This window comes from Dermacentor variabilis, chromosome 4, assembly GCF_050947875.1.
Source record: "Dermacentor variabilis isolate Ectoservices chromosome 4, ASM5094787v1, whole genome shotgun sequence".
Lineage (NCBI taxonomy): Eukaryota > Metazoa > Arthropoda > Arachnida > Ixodida > Ixodidae > Dermacentor > Dermacentor variabilis.
The window spans coordinates 14,544,508-14,562,206 of record NC_134571.1 but is presented as its reverse complement, the minus strand read 5'-3'; the positions used below and the strand labels follow the sequence as shown (position 1 = coordinate 14,562,206).

The window sequence follows — 17,699 nt, the reverse complement described above, 5'->3', positions numbered from 1 at the left end:
GATACATTTGCAAAGTATCGTTGCCCAGCCTTGACAGAGATGCATGGCTGTCGCGTTCGCTCGTCGCTATATAAGTCGTACGCGAGCGAGCAACGACATTCAGCGACGTCTCCCTGGTGTTTCCGGTATGAGGACAGCAAACATGCGCCGAAATTGGCGTGACGCGTGCTTTATTAATTGAAGTCGATGTGTTTTACTGTAAAGAGCGGCATAAAATATTTCTGGAGGTCTCGCAGTAGGTTCTTATCCTTGCACGTATCAAAATTTAGTCGTTTGCTCGTTCCGTGCGACAGTCGGTAGTACTTTGATGCAAATATAGTTCCGGCTTCGCCCCATCTCATTTGGTGGAGGTGCGGGGTATCGATCCCCGTGCATGTGACCAAGCCTTCACCACTTTTCTTCGTCTGCTTACCTCACTGCCTGTTTTACGCCACTGCGACCCCAGTGCACCGACCGAAGTTCATACGGACCCCAGGGGCGTTGGTCTTGGAGCCGTCCTTGCACAACGGAAGCCTGGCTTTCCGGAATATGTGGTTGCACATGCGAGTCGTGCCCTCGCGAAGGCAGAAACCAATTATTCTGTCACAAAAAAAGAATGTTTGGCTATAGTTTGGGCCTTAAACAAATTTCGCCCTTACTTGTATGGCTGTCCGTTCGACCTTGTGACAAACAACCACGCGCTCTGCTGGCTTGCGTCACTGAGAGACCCGTCGGGGCGTCTTGGACGTTGAGCTCTTCGGCTCCAAGAATTTGACATTCGCGTCATCTATCGATCCGGGCGTCAACATTCTGATGCAGATACGCTCTCCCGATCGCCCATTCGATCCGACGAAACGCCACCCTCATCCATAGAGGGCCCGGTTGCTACGCTTGCTGTTACTGACATGCCGTCTGAACAGAGAAAAGATCCATGGATTGTGTCTCTCATTGACATTCTTAGCAGTTCTTCAACGTTTACATGCCCTCGAGCCCTTTGTCGCCAAGCCACCCACTTCGTGCTACGGGACGCCATCTTGTACCGCCGAAACTATCAGCCAGATGGTCGCAAATGGCTGCTAGTCATCCCTCGCCACTTGCGTTCCGACATATACACGCATTTCCACGCCGACCCACAACAAGCTCATGCTGGCGTCCTGAAAACCCTACGAGCGGCTCCGCCGGTGGTACTACTGGCGCAGCATGTATTCTTATGTCCGCAAATATATTCGGTCATGTGCAGCCTGTCAGCGACGCAAGACCTCTCCTCATACGACAGGCCCTCTGCAACCTTTACCGTGTCCTGCACGTCCTTTTGATCGGGTTGGCATTGACCTTTATGGGCCTCTTCCATGCACTGCTAACGGAAATCGTTGGATAATTGTCGCAGTAGACCACCTCACAAGATAGGCCGAAACTGCTGCACTTGCATCGGCTGCTGCTCGCGACGTCGCTGCATTCATGTTACGGCTTTTCATCTTACGGCGCGGCGCACCGCGAGAACTGCTCAGCGACCGAGGCCGTGTCTTCTTGTCCGAAGTTATTAATGAGCTACTCGCCGCGTGCCGCGCTATTCACCGCACCACTACGGCGTATCACCCACAGACTAACGGCCTAACGGAACGATTCAACCGCACTCTTGGTGACATGCCCACCATGTATGTTGCGTCTGATCATTCCAATTGGGACGATGTCCTCCCTTTTGTGACGTACGCATATAATACCGCCGTTCAGGCTACCACAGGCTTCTCACCATTTTTCCTTCTTTATGGATGTGAACCATCCACTATCCTCGACGCCGTACTACCATATCATCTGGATGCCTCTGAATTCACTCCTCTTTCCGAAGTTGCTCGCCATGCTGAAGAGTGCCGCCAACTGGCTCGCTCATTCACGTCGGATACCCAAGGAATCCACAAAGATCGCCATGACAACGATCAGCCCACACAGTCCTTCGCCGTGGACTCTCACGTCTGGCTTCGGCTGCCCTTCCAAGGTCCAGGCCTTAGCCCAAAGCTTGCTCCGAAATATCAGGGTCAGCACTGGATCGTCGAGTGTACATCGCCTGTGAATTATGTCGTCGAACCGGTGACACCATCTTCGGACAAACGCCGCCGCGGCCGCGAGACCGTTCACGTCAGCCGCCTGAAGCCGTACCACGACCCCCTTATCGTGTCATCACCTTAGGTCGCCAGGATGGCTCTTCTTCGCCGCTGGGGCAATTGTACGGTGGGTAATATGCATGTGGCGCTGTTCGGGCTGCCACCGCTGCGGCGCGAGACCCAAGCTCGGGCTGCTGATGCGACGGGCTAGGACTCGTGATCAAGAGCTACTTGCGATCGAGATATATCCCTCGAACGAGCTCCAATAAACCCCATTTCAATATATATATATAATGTTTCAGCGAACACTTTCAATTATTTTTTTAATTGTGGATGGCAGGTAGCACAATTCTTGTCCCTGAGCTTATCTACTCAAAGAGATGCGGATATGCACAAAAGAATGAAAACACATAATTGAATAATTAACAAAAAATCCTTAATTATCAGAAAGTTTTCGAAGGGACTGACAACTGGTCAGAATGTATTGTGAGACGTTGATGGAAATTAAATTACCATGATTTATAGCGACAGAATCCAGCACGCTGTTCGCGATTTAAGTATGAATTATGATTTTAAATTGGCAAAGAAAGTCTCAAAAACCAGTAAGTGGCAAGGCCTCGCGGTGAATTAAATCTTGGTACTTCGGGTGTATTCTATGAGATTACTTTACGTAGGTCGACTGTTCAGCGTAACTATTGCTTAATATATTATTAGACACTCCCGCTTTATTCTGTGCTTCTGAAATCAAACGCGCAAGCGTGGCTACGCAACATGCTGAACTGGGTATGACGTGTAAAAGCGTCGTTTCGCTTTAGATACGATTGGTTTCGTTTTGACTGTTTAAATACCAAAGCAATTGGACAGGAAACGATGAAAACACGTAGCTATTACCGCATAATTACTTAGCACTTCGGAAAAAGATGAATCGCCGGAACATCGACTTGATAAATGAAATAATACTTTCTCGCAGCTATGCGCGGCCGCACTCGTCGCCTGCCTCCCGCGGATGCCGGCGCTAGTCGCTATCGCGCTCACCTATCACCGTTATGAGCATGCGTCCAAGGAACGACTACATCTTCACTGCAGATCGCAAAATTCTGATAAAAAATGTTCCACGGCGTTCTCCGCGTTGCCACTTCATGATTAGGCACTCCGACCGGTAAGCCTTCCAATGCACTAAAGAAAGAAAAAGGTGCTCTGCAAATTGGTTGTCAGTCCTTTTACTAATTACTTTATAGCACTTATTGAAATTTAGAAATTCTACCGGGTGAGACTCGAAGGCATATCCACTTGAAGTTAACTGTGTGGATGGCGTCATTTACGAGATATGAGCCGTCAAAGTTGCGGTAAAAATGCACTGTCGTTCCACTTACGTTCTAAACAAAACATTGTTTTATGCATTGAAGCACAAAAGTAACTGGGACGCCAATGCATTTCTCCGTAAAGTTCGGATATTATTATATCGAAACTGATGTCATCCAGAGAATTTGTTCCAATTCTCCTTGCAAAATCCCCGGCTAGAATTTGTAAATTGCAATACGTGCTATAAGGTAATTAGTTAAAAACGTAATTAGTAAATTTTTGTTAATTTGTCGATTATGCATTTAAATTGTTTGTACAAGTAGTGTCCGCCTACCCGCCGCGGTTGCTTAGTGGCTATAGTGTTGGGCTGCTAAGCACGACGTCGCAGGAATCCTGACCATCGCGGCCGCATTTCGATGGGGGAGAAAGGCGGAAACACCCGTGTACTTTGATTTAGGTGTTCAGGTTGTTCAAATTTCCGGAGTCACCCACTACGGCGTGCCTCGTAATCAAATCGTGGTTTTGGCACGTAAAACTGCATAATTTTTTTTATTGTCAGCCTCTTCGAGTGAACCAGCTCATTGATTAAAACTGTGCTATTTGACACAGGCAATTTTAAAAACTTGTTGAAAGTGTTAATTCGCTGAAACACCGTGTACATGTATAATGAACGAGAAGAAAGGAAACCGAGGGGCCCGATTTTTATTAATTTTATCATAAGAAGCCAACAAACAATGGCACCAAGGACAACGTAGCGGAAATTATCTGCAGTTCTCGAATGAATTAACGTTAAATATATGGAAATGAAAGTGCATGAAAAAAAAAAACAGCTGGGCGCAGGTGGGGCACGAGCCCACGTGTTTGCATTACGCGTGCCATGCTCTTACCCATGGAGCTACCGCGGCGCCGTTTTCCCATTCACTTTCTGGGGCATTTATGTTTATACTAGAACTGACCCTGGGAGTGTTAGCCAGCGCCACCACTCACAAACCTTGTTGGCGGATGTGGAACATCCTTTTCTACTGCTAATCTACGCGAACATTTTGGGTGAAGGCAACCGGTCACTAAAATCACACATGCTACCTGACGGCAACAAAGCTGCCGTATTCGAGACCCTCGCTATGTAATGAACGAGAAGAAAGAAAACCGGAGGTTCCGATTTTTGGCCCCTCGGTTTAATGTGAACACCGCGGCGCGGTAAGTATTGCACGCGTAATACGAAGACATGGTATCGTATTCCACCTGTGGCCAGTTATTTTTTCGTTCACTTTCACTTCCATTTATTCATCATTTCTATAATTCAATTAAAACTGCACATAATTTCCCCTATGCTGTCCTTATATAGTGTCATTGTGAGGTGCATTTGCCGCTAAATCGCCACTGATGTTTTTTCGGAAGTGCATAAGCGGAGGTCACTTGGTGTAGCGTTCCGAACGAACGCACGAGAACCAGAATCGCAGTGGCCAGGTCCGCAACGGAAGTTATCCAGGACAGCGGGTCGAGACTCGGTGGGCGTGAGATATTGAACAAGGTCGCGCGCAGAAATGCGGAAGCAGGGGGAAGCCGCGTCTAACAAGAACTGTCGCAGACTTCCAAGTCTGCACCAGTGCTTGTGGGAGCTGTTCTTTTCCTTCGCAGCCTTTAATGGTTGGCCTCTGTTCACGCGACCTGTTGTCTCACCTGGACGTTGCATTTCCCAGGGGTATATCTGTCCGCCTGGCGGAGACGAGTCGAAGTGACCACGCAGTCGCGCACGCACTAGTTGAATGCTCGCGCTCACTTTCATGCAAACGAGCCTGACAGGCACGTGCGCGTGTGCCGCGCAGATCCGCGTGTGGAACCACCGCGAGCACTCGGCCATGTCCCTGGTGCACGATCTGGCCAAGTGCGGTCTCAAGCTCCAGTACATGTCCTCGCCCAAGGACGCCGTTCACAACGCCGACGTGGTCGTGACGGCCACAGCATCGCCCACGCCCATCCTGCAGTCCGAGTGGCTCAAAACGGGCGCGCACGTCAACGGTACGCGCACATCGTCAACTCGCCATTTGTTCGTGGACTGTAATAACCATTAAGGACGAACTAAGCACGGTCGCCAGAAGGTTGCACTCCAGCTGTCATGTAACCTCACTACACTTATTATTCCCGACATTAACACCCCGAACATCAGTAATTCACAGCATCGCACCTTTCTTATGCAGTTATATCGTTTTTCTTGTTTCTCCTCGTTTTTCTTTTCCGTTTCAAATCGCTATCACGATTTGCTTTTGCCGTTACGTGTCCCCGCATTCACTTGAGAATTTTGATGTTTCCACCACATGCATAACCTTTTCTTTGTGCTTTTTTGTTACCGCTGCATGCTTGAGTATACGCTTCAGTTTGTACTCACCATGCCGTGCCATTTCCTTTTTTCCCCATTCCATCTTTACTACATTTCACGGAACGGAGTTTTTCACTGTGGTCTCCGTCTAGCCGTGCCCGACCGGGTGTCACTTAGACCACCGCGCGGGTCCGCGGATTCGAGCCCCTCAGGGGGACGATCGGCTCAGCCGCGTGTGTTGCGCGCGCCCGAGTCTTCCAACAAAGGTGCTACCAGAACACCAGTTCTTCAGCTCGGTATAGCCTCCGAGGGCGACCCAGTGCAGTATACGACTGCGCACGTGAAGTGAGCGGCGTCTCTTTGTCGTAGCCGCCAGAACCGGAGCAGCGAGAGAAAGTAAAACATCTTTATTATTAAGATTTGAACGGTGAGAGCAGTGTGGGAGGAACCCTCAGTCCAGGGTCCCTAAGATAATTCCGGCGATTTGTCGAGCCCGTTGTATCACAGCTCGGAGGACCTCGGGAGTAAAGCCCCCTCCATCCACGCGCCGCCGCGAGTATGGAGGGGCTTTACTCGGGAGGTCCGTCGCGGAGGGCATCGTCCCACGGCTCTGTGTTGTGTATAGAGGGTACAGGAGAGTTGGCAAGGGAGGAAAGAGGTTTGCAGTGCACTCATTCGTGACGTGGAAGACTGTGGGCGAGCTGCCACAGCCAGGGCAACGGTCTGCAATGCAGCGTGGGTAGGCAATAGGTGTGCATCCGTCCACGGCCAGCGCGCGCGTCCGGACCGGCCGTGATTCACTTCGGGTCGAGGAGGTTCGGCAAGGCCGGCCAACAAAAAGGGTGACCTCGAGAACAGACCAATCGGGTGAGCCCCTAATCCGTTTGGGGGCGGACAGCAGTGTTTTACGGTCATGAATGGCACCCCAGTCCCGCTGCTGTACGGCGTCCTCGGAGGAGAAAGAGAGAGGGAAAGCGATGGCCCGCGCGCGCCAAGTTCGAAGGCGACCTCGCCGCGATGCGGCGCCAATATATGCCCAAAACGTGCTGCAATATATGGCGCCGCAACGAAATGGACGAACGCAATCCCCACAACACTAATAAACTCCGGTCTGTGAATAAAGTGATTCAAACGACTCCGCTTTTTCACTCCGTTATTTCGTCAAGGGTGTAAAACCAGGGTTTCTTACTTTTTACATTGGCGCTGTTAGAACCTCGCTGAGTTTCTCTTGACGTCGGCAGCTTCGCCAAGCTGTGGTGAGAGAGCGCTGAGAGAGAGTGAAAGCAGAGTACAAAAATGTCATCGCGCAGCATAGCGACGCGGCGAGAGTGGGCGGAGCCTATAGAGGGGGAGAAGGAGTGGCGCGGCGAGGACACAGGTGGTGTGACGTCATTGCTCTCCGATAAAACCCGGCGCGCTCTCTTCGGCGGTCCTCTTTCTCGCAGTGGAAAAAAAATATGCGTGACTCTGCTACCGCAAACACCAGAGACCAGCAGAACTGGGGGAAGCCCAGCAAAACTCAAAGTGTGCGGTTTGGCACTATATACTTTACTGGCCTTCCCCCATCTCCGCCTGTCTCTGGTGTGTGCGACAGCAGAGCCACGCATAATTTTTACTCCTTGGTGGTGGAGTGAATATATTGAGCTGTGGATTTTTATGAGGCATTTAGTCCTAAAAACTCATATTTGCGGGCTCATTATGCTTACAGTTGATGTGCTATAGTGGCGAGAAACCATATTCACGCTGAGCGAACTGACGCTTTTATTTTCCACCTCCTTCATTACGTTGAACTGATAGAAATATTTATTGATAGTGTATTGTTTTTGGTAAAAATCTTCCTTTGCCCCTTGAAACTAACTGCGCCCTCGGCAACGTTAGCGAGAAGAGTGATATTGCGCCCTTGCCTGCGTCTTCGCCGCTGCGAGCAGCGGTGGGTGCGCCCCGCCCCGACTGGCAGGAGCTGAGCGAGGAGCTGATGCGCAAGGCGGTCGTCTACGTGGACTCTTCCGACTGGGCCCGCACCGAGTCTGGCGACATCGTCTTGTCCGGGGTGAGCCTGGCGACAGCACGGTCATGGTGCAGAACCTTGGTTGCAAGTTAGCCGCGCCTTGTGTATATCTTCGAGCCGCTGTCACTTGAGAGTGTAGAAAAGATCGATCAATCGATTGATCAAAGGGACAAATAATAATCGTGGATGCATCCGACCGAGCTTACTGACACACGCTGTTTATGTATCCGGTGGTGGGAATGCTGCTACAACTGCTCCCTGAATCTGCTATAGCACATTCGGTTAAAGCTGCTACATCCACGCTACACGCATATCAGAGAAACTGCTCCAATGCTGAGCGCTCCAAAGCTGTTCCAGAACGAGTCGGGCGTGCACGTTCGAAGGCTGCAGCAAAGAAGAGCTGCGGTGACGATCAGGTGTCGGTCTTCACCACTTTAGAGAGAGCATCTCGCACCATTCACAAAGCCATATGAGCTGAATGGTCGCAGTGCGAATTCAATCCAGCGCGTGCTCGTGCACGTTCGCGGTGAGCCATTTGGAATGCGCCATGTTCGCGGGTTGTGCCTGCAGGATGAAGTTTCATCTGGCGCACTCGGCCACCGTCACACGTGTTTGGCGGCTCCCGCACTCGTACTTTGTCCCGGCGGTGTGGTCTTGGCACACATCCGAGAGGTGTTCCTCAACTGACGACGCGCACTTTGCGCGTTCGGCATGGCGGCTGTGTCATATATGATACACTCAGCAAAGTGAAACATTGCCTTGGATGCTACTAGCTGCTTTGCTGTGTCGCGTTTATCCGTGTGCGCTTGTGATGTAGCGGATTTGTAGCTGAACCATTTTACTAGCTAGACGTCTTTAGACTTGAAACAAGAAAAAAAAAATGTGGCTCAAATGACCAACCTGCGTACCACGTGATTATATTGTCGTGAGTCTTTTGTGCCTTTACGTGGCTCGCTTTACCGCTGGGGACGCGCGGGATTTTCTTTTCCGAGCGCGCTGCTTGATTCAGCGCAAGAATAGTGTACGGCCGATAACCATTCAGAATCGTCATTTTTCGTACTACAAAATATGCTTGCAACACGCTCGTTCACTCAATGGTTGGTGTACTTGTGTCCTGCCCTTGCGTTACTGTTGACGCCGCTTGCCTGAACATCGTTCAGTGTGGTATATATATGAGCACGGGACACTGCGAGTCTTCTGCCTCGCCGTATACTGAGGCATATATGCGTATACTTATCGTTGTTTCGCTGTTTGCGCGAAACTGCAGACTCCTTTTCTCCTTTTCTTCCGTATACGGCACACGTTATAGGCCGAGATATTTGGCGAGATCGGCGACGTCGTGCTGGGCACCAAGGAGAATAGGCGCGCTGAGACAACGGTCTTCAAGTCGCTCGGTAAGCTGACGCAACACGAGCGGCTCTTTATTATTTTTTTTTTCGAATTCCCTGTATACGTTTCTCTCTGGCCGCCGCGGTTGCTTAGTGGCCATGGTGCTGTGCTGTTAAGCATGAGGTCGCTGAATCGAATGCCGGCCACGGCGGCTGCATTTCGATGGCGACGAAATGCGAAAACACCTGCATGCGTGCACGTACTTAGATTTAGGTGGACGTTAAAGAACCCCAGGTGGTCCACATTTATTCCAGAGTCCCCCATTAGGGCGTGCCTCATAATCAGATCGTGGTTTGGCACGTAAAACCCCATAATTTAATAATAGACATAACTTTCTCGCTTTCTTTGTTTTCTTCTTATTCTTTCCTCCTTTCTCCCTTCCTTTTTTTAGGCTGTTTACGTCACCGTACGTATAATGTGATTCTCGCATACTTTTCTCCCTTTCGACTATTCCGCAGGCATGGCAATAGAAGACGTTCTGACAGCGGACCTTGTCTATCGTCGGTTGGCGGGAACCTCAAGAAACTAAATACGAGACGGAGAGCGAAGGGCGCGTAATCTGTATTGCGTGTACTGGCACGTTCCTCGTGCACCCCACGGACATTGTCGGAATACAGAGGAATCATCGGAATAAGTAAAGGATTCAGTGTTAGCGGACGCTGTCGGCTCTGCGTATAACACAGTCTGGGCTCTCCACGCACGCGCGCGCACGCACGAACGCACGCACGCACGCACACGCACGCAAACTCTCTCTCTTCTAGGGAGCGTGTTTGAGGGCGCCGCTTTTTGATGGGGATGAATGGTTAGTCACGTGATATAGTTCACTTTTCGCGTGTTTTCTTTTAAAGGGGCAATAAGTTCCTGGCTGAAAGCATGCCAGCTTTAAGTTTTTTTTTTTTTTCTCTACAAGTTCTTCATTGACAGCACGCCCGTCAGAGCAGTAAGTAAAGAATAGCTAATTGCAATTACCCAATATACTGGGGCACACAGAGCCCTCCCGAGCGCGTGCCCTCTAAAAATCTTTTTTCAGCCCAGTGGACATTCTCCAACTATACCCTCTCTGACGGAACACTTCACTATCGAGGCGCGGACCAAGCCTGCGGTTGTGGCCCTGTCCGATCAAAAATATTTGAGTTTGCTATGGAACCATTCGAATAATTAAAAACATGTTGGAGTTCATTCTGAGCAAATCGCGCAATGTTTCGCATTCTGTTTAGTTGCATAACTAGTCATGATTAAGTAACCAACTTCCCGCAAGCCCCAAATTTGGAGAAAAACTTCCAATGGGGAAATTGCAGCGCGTTTCTTGGAAACGACCGATTCAGCAGTATTTAACTTCCTATAGCTATTATGCGATCATTTTTTTTCGGCATCATAGAGAAAGGCCGCGAAATATGGAAGCAACGTACATGACTGACTTGCCGTCTTCGAGCAGCGATAACATGTGCTCTCAATCGTGCCCCAAAATAGCGGCAATAATTGGGCGGCGGCGATATTTCAGATTTCTCATCCCACGTATGTCAAGAAGAGCCGCTTCTGTTGCTTTAGGCAGTGAAACCGAGACCGACCGCTGGTGGGAGGGGAGCAATAGCTTTTAATGGGCCGGTGACCACGCAATAGTATACAAGTTACTTTACAGGGTGTCCCAAATATCACGCACGAAGATTTAAATATATGTAAATGCCATGTAGCTGGACAAAACCAAGGTAATGTTGTTTACCGTCGCTTGCAGATAATCAGATTATTTATTGCATTGCGCCCAATTACATAATTAGGCCTAATTAATCAATCAACTTCTCAAATACTGTAACTACATGAAAAATTTCAGTGAGAAAATTGTAGAGCAACATGAAAGAACTCTCGATACAGCTTTCTGTTGCTCAATACCTGCTAGTGTGTTTTTCCGAGTGTGAAAGAAGCCCGCGAATACACGCAAAATTCCTCGAGTGCTGCTCTTTCTATATTATATGTGATACAGTGTGTGCACCTGGCTTGCGTCCCTTTCCTTTTTATTATTATTTTATTTTTAGCGTAACGTTGCATTGCAGATTTGCACATTTTGTTTATTACTTTCCCGCACATGTGCACTGCAGCAGCACACGCTAAAAAGGGGGGGAAAAGGGGGGGAGGGGTGGTGGACGCAAGCCAGGGGCACACACGCTCCTGCTATCTCCAATAAGCCGGGAACCTTGCGACGAATTAATCGTGCAGGGGCTGTGTCGCGCTCGTGCATAGGAACAGCCCAGCGCACGAAACCTGCGCTTCGAGTGAACTTGGTGCGCATGCGCTACATACTCTTGCTGATCTCGTCGCTTGGCCAGTCCTGTATTTGATATACAGCAACACTAGGCCAGTCCATAGGCCAGTCGACGCTCGCGTGCTGTACTGCTACAGAGTCGGTCGACTGTGCTTCCCATAATTCCCATGCTGGCTGAACCACCCCCATTGCAGCTCCCGTACAAGCAGTCCCGCTCTGACTCCCGTTGTAGCACTGCTATGGGTAGGCCACGCAGCGTTAGGGCCCCCGAGGAACGACAGAGACCACGAAGCGAATTGTCGCTACCATTACTCTAAAGTAATAAGAACATTTCATATATTCATCAGCAGGTTTAATGGTTTTGCAACAGCTTCGCTGGACATTCACTTTCGCAGGGCCGGGATATGGCGAGCCAATTTTTTAAATATATATTCTGTGCAAACTGATATTTGTCATTGCTTACATATTTTTGTATACGTGGTTGGCGCAAACTTGTTGTGCTAGACAATAACAATTATTTTATATGTTTATTATTAATACATCCGTACTGCAAATCTGTAACACGTTTAGTTATAGACCGCGCGCTCTTCTCCTTGTGGGCCATTTGTAGGGGGCACGGATCCAGTCAAGCCTGTTCGAGGTTTCTTCCGTGCCCTTAAAAAAAAAGTTAGTATGTTTACTCGTTTGTTTGGTTCAGCACGCTCGCTTGCCCGTGAGGAGTTCATAACTCGGACTGCCCAGCGGAGTTCAATTGGATATTAATGGTTTCGCATTCACAACTCATAAGAAGTTCTTATAGGTGTCCTCTCATTTTTTTTTATTATTCCTGGTGGAGACGCTGACCTTTTTTGTCGCTGACGGTGGCACTAAAATCGGCTACAATTCGTTTCTTACACCAAATAACTTATAGAAGACATCGAAATTAGATGTGTCGACGACTGTTTCAGTATTTTGCAAAGGAAAAACATTGACGTTTTCACGTCTCACCTAAACAATATGCAAGCAGCAATCAAGTTCACCGTTGAAGTGGAAATCTCTGAAGGTCAACTGCCGTTCTTGGACACCCTTGTGCAGCGAGAAGGGCCAAACCTGTTATTCAAGGTGTTTAGGAAGCACACCCACACTGGCCACTACCTAGACTACGCATCGGTGCACCCGTCTTCGCAAAACAGGTCTGTTGTTGGCTCTCTTCTTCGTCGGGCGAAAAACGTGTGCTCAACAGCGGAAGACCGCATGGCGGACAATGCACTTGTGCGGAGGGAATTAATGGTATGCGGATACCCTGAGTACTTCATTGACTCAGTAAGGCGCCAGCTGGATCGCACAGTACCCACCCAGCCTGGAACCCCAAAAAGACGGGCTTCGATTCCGTACGTCGCCGGCACAAGCGAGACTCTTGCACGCGTCCTGCGGTCACACGACGTGCAGGCTGCGCACGTGCCCTCCCGGAAACTTAGACACGAGCTCGTGCAGGTGAAAGACCCTTTGGAGAAGGTCAACTTCCCAGGCGTGGTGTATGTCATTCCGTGTGCGGACTGTCGGTATGCCTACGTCGGTGAAACCGGCGACTTCAAAACAAGACGTAAGCAGCACATGAATGACGTCCAGAAACGACACGTTGCATCGAATGCCTTGGCCGAACACTGCGCAACCACCTCACATACGATTAACTGGGAGAAATCTCGCGTGATTGCCAAGGAACGAAATCATTCTTGGCGTCCTTATCTTGAGTCCCTAATCATACAAACCACGGCTCACACTCTTAATCGCAACGAAGGCAATCTGCCGCCCATGTATGCCAGATGCCTTTTTGAGACACACACAAAAAGGGGCGCCAGCTCTACCGCTTGTTTCATGGTGAACAAGGCTACCGTGGGGGAGCCGAAACGTAAATAACTATTTTAACCATTTTGGTCGGTGTCCAGACCTCTTCCTTTTAAGTACGATTTTCTGTTCCGCCGGAAGTGTTCCCTCTTCACACAGTTGATGCCCCATGAAACGCCATGTTTTGAACGTATGGGCTTCTATGGAAGCTTCGCTACCAGTATACGTTCACCTTGCAAAACCCACCGAGCCTATAGTGCAGTCCAACCTTCCAACAAGACTATACGTATATACCTTCAAGCCTGCAGTGCTGCGCCGACTATTTAACCCGCCTTGTGTCCTGCTCCGGAATGTGCTTCATTCCCAAAGCGTCTTCGACAGGTTTGCACTATACTTGCACTAGTGCGCACGCATCTTGTTGTGTGTTGATAGGTTTCGCAATTTCCGAGTCGCTGCTGATCGAACCGAAAGTGGTTGGCCACATATAAAATACGGCGGCTCATCGCCGCTGGACGACTATAATGGCGAGGACATCCAAAGTAGGCATAGCAGACGAACTTGGACACATCGTGAAGAAGGCGTGCAGACACGGACAAAAGAGAAGAGAACCAGACAACGCAAGCAAACGCTGAACTTGGACTGGTCGCTACGAACAAGATTCGAAATAATTACATGTTGCGCTCTGAAGCAAGCGAGGCTTCGTGCCGTGATTATTGGGTCATTAGCTATACTTACAACAGAAAATTCAAGATGGAAAATTTTTGTGTCAGTGCTCATGAAACCTTGCGAAATTAAATAATATTGACTATAATAACGGAACTAAACGGAGTGTGAACAAAAGAAATTATGTGATTTGTTTGTCTTACGAACATGTTTTTAGTCGCGTTCGCCTACAGCGCATACGCGTATCTTTAAACTTCGGCTAAAATTAGCTCGGACACCCTGTATAGTTGACCGCTGCGTTAGTGCATGAACTGGAACTCAAAACGAGGATTATTCCCTGTGTGTTCATTTGACGTGTATGGACAATGCATAGACATTCCTCGCAAGTTCGTACTAATTAAAGTCGGCGATTCCCGAAGAGATCCCCTTGGGCGCAGCAACAGGAGCAGGAAAGGTGACAGCAAGATTCAGCGTGTTAAAATGACACCATTTTAGTAAGTACTGCAAAACGTTCCAGCAAGGAACGTTAAACAATGCAACACAAAAGACGATGATGTGCAAAGCACAATAATAGTTAAAAAATTTATTATGTTCCGTGAACATAAACTTTATTTTCTTTCTTTCTTATTTTCCCTTCCATTTTTACTTGTTGTTCCTTCATCACTGCTGTTTCGAGTGGTCTGAAGAAGAAAAGAAAGTCGGGAATGAAAAGGCGGGGTGAGGTTAAACGCTTCTATCTATACTTTTTTTCGGTTCCGTGCCACTATCCTTCTTTTATTAATATACATCGCGAATCTTGGCATATTTCGCAGGTTGTTTTACTTTTTCGCTGTGTGCCCGATCACTGGGTGTGCGCCGTTAATTAAGGCGCTGGCCACCAACATTGTCGTTTCTTGCTTATGTACTTTGACCGTGAAGTGTAGCGGTGGCGCGGATAGCGCGTCTTGGTTTCGTTTAGAATGTGGACTGACAGTGAAGCATGCAAGCGGGGACGCAGCGAAATACGCATTGTCTGAGCCAACGACCTGCGTGGTTGCGGCAGCGACAGTCGGGGAAATCGAAGGACTCGAGTCTGTCTGTGCCGTGTGTGTGTGCCGGGTGTGAGCGTTCCAGCCGCAGAATCTGTTCGGCGGGCAAAGTGTAGCTTGCACCGTGACGCCATTTCCCGTCTGTCTCAATGGCTTCAATCCGTACGCAACCATACAGACCGCGGTCTCGCTATGCACGCTAGCAGTGTTCGAGTGAACGCGGTACGCATCGGCTTCCGCCGCCTCTTCGGTCAGGCCGCTAGCTGCGCCCTGTGACGACCTTGATTGCGCCGACGCAGTGATCCCGGTAACCCCGCCAGCGCCCTCCTCCCTTTCGTTTCACTCTCTCGCGCTAGCAGCGATAACGGCCAGCAGCGCTGTAACACACGACCCGTGAGTTGCAGCGGTCTATCTGCCAGTGGAGCGCGAAAGCCGGCCGTCATGTTACCCTGCGCCTACTTCGTGGCGAGTCAGGTGAAGCGATGCCTAGAAAATAACATTCCGGAGTTGGTGCGAGTCCTGGAGGAAGGATTCCGTCGTCTCGCCTTGGGTCCCGAAGGGGGCATCGTGCAGCCGCAGAGACACATCGTGCCTGTCAAGGATGCCAACGGGTGCGTTGCATCATCTGTCCTGTACATATTCTACGTTATATGATGATACACTCACAACAGTGTCTAAATGTGGCCGGTTGGTGCATACCTGGGCGAAGAAAAAAACTAGCTCTTCAAGAATGGGACTACCGCAGACGACAGCAGCGCTCGTGTGTGTTGTCTACTCTTGTCCAGATCTCAAGAGCTGTTTCTTTGTTCGTTGAGATCATAGTTACCGTACTCACTTACAATTCATCATCATCATCAGCCTAGTTACGCCCACTGCAGGGCAAATTTAAGGCCTCTCCCATACTTCTCCAACTACCCCGGTCATGTACTAATTGTGGCCATGTTGTCCCTGCAAACGTCTTAATGTCATCCGCCCACCTAACTTTCTGCCGCCCCCTGCTACGCATCCCTTCCCTTGGAATCCAGTCCGTAACCCTCAGTGACCATCGGTTATCTTCCCTCCTCATTACATGTCCGGCCCATGCCCATTTCTTTTTCTTGATTTCAACTAAGATGTCGTTTACCCGCGTTTGTTGCCTCACCCAATCTGCTCTTTTCTTATCCCTTAACGTCACACCCATCATTCTTCTTTCCATAGCTCGTTGCGTCGTCCTCAATTTCAGCAGAACTCTTTTCGTAAGCCTCCAGGTTTCTGCCCCATATGTGAGTACTGGTAACACACAGCTGTTATACACTTTCCTTTTGAGGGATAGTGGCAACCTGCTGTTCATGATTTGAGAATGCCTGCCAAACGCACCCCAGCCCATCCTTATTCTTCTGGTTATTTCAGTCTCATGATCCGGATCCGTGGTCACTACCTGCCCTAAGTAGATGTAGTCCCTTACCCATTCCAGTGCTTCGCTACCTATCGTAAACTGCTGTTCTCTTCCGAGCCTGTTAAACATTACTTTAGTTTTCTGCAGATTAATTTTAAGACCCACCCTTCTGCTTTGCCTCTCCAGGTCAGTGAGCATGCATTGCAATTGGTCTCCTGAGTTACTAAGCAAGGCAATATCATCAGCGAATCGCAAGTTGCTAAGGTATTCTCCATCAACTTTTATCCCCAATTCTTCCCACTCCAGGCCTCTGAATACCTCCTGTAAACATGCTGTGAATAGCATTGGAGATATCGTATCTCCCTGTCTGACGCCTTTCTTTATAGGGATTTTGTTGCTTTCTTTGTGGCGGACTACGGTGGCTGTGGAGCCGCTATAGATATCTTCCAGTATCTTTACATATGGCTCATCTACACCCTGATTCCGTAATGCCTCCATGACTGCTGAGGTTTCGACTGAATCAAACGCTTTCTCGTAATCAATGAAAGCTATATATAACGGTTGGTTATATTCTGCACATTTCTCTATCACTTGATTCATAGTGTGAATATGGTCTATTGTTGAGTAGCCTTTACGTAATCCTGCCTGGTCCTTTGGTTGACAGAAGTCTAAGGTGTTCCTGATTCTATTTGCGATTACCTTAGTAAATACTTTGTAGGCAACGGACAGTAAGCTGATGGGTCTATAATTTTTCAAGTCTTTGGCGTCCCCTTTCTTATGGATTAGGATTATGTTAGCGTTCTTCCAAGATTCCGGTACGCTCGAGGTTATGAGGCATTGCGTATACAGGGTGGCCAGTTTCTCTAGAACAATCTGACCACCATCCTTCAACAAATCTGCTGTTACCTGATCCTCCCCAGCTGCCTTCCCCCTTTGCATAGCTCCTAAGGCTTTCTTTACTTCTTCCGGCGTTACCTGTGGGATTTCGAATTCCTCTAGGCTATTCTCTCTTCCACTATCGTCGTGGGTGCCACTGGTACTGTATAAATCTCTATAGAACTCCTCAGCCACTTGAACTGTCTCATCCATATTAGTAACGATATTGCCGGCTTTGTCTCTTAACGCACACATCTGATTTTTGCCTATTCCTAGTTTCTTCTTCACTGTTTTTAGACTTCCTCCGTTCCTGAGAGCCTGTTCAATTCTATCCATATTATAGTTCCTGATGTCCGCTGTCTTACGCTTGTTGATTAACTTAGAAAGTTCTGCCAGTTCTATTCTAGCTGTAGGGTTAGAGGCTTTCATACATTGGCGTTTCTTGATCAGATCTTTCGTCTCCTGCGATAGCTTACTGGTTTCCTGTCTAACGGAGTTACCACCGACTTCTATTGCGCACTCCTTAATGTTTCCCATGAGATAGTCGTTCATTGCTTCAACACTAAGGTCCTCTTCCTGAGT

The 17,699-nt window shown here is 48.9% G+C and overlaps 1 protein-coding gene across 4 annotated transcripts in view; it reads left to right on the top strand.

Annotated features, from left to right (window-relative positions):
• Positions 1–17,699, top strand: part of LOC142578698 (ketimine reductase mu-crystallin) — a 76,568-nt gene that overhangs the window by 5,857 nt on the left and 53,012 nt on the right. For 2 of the 4 annotated variants that reach the window (XM_075688188.1, XM_075688189.1), the window contains exons 4-5: positions 5,207–5,399; positions 7,626–7,747. In XM_075688188.1, the coding sequence (XP_075544303.1) occupies positions 5,207–5,399; positions 7,626–7,747 (315 nt within the window). Of the gene's footprint in view, positions 1–5,206; positions 5,400–7,625; positions 7,748–14,637; positions 15,478–17,699 lie in introns of those variants that run through there. The other 2 variants (XM_075688190.1, XM_075688192.1) reach the window with 2 other exon arrangements.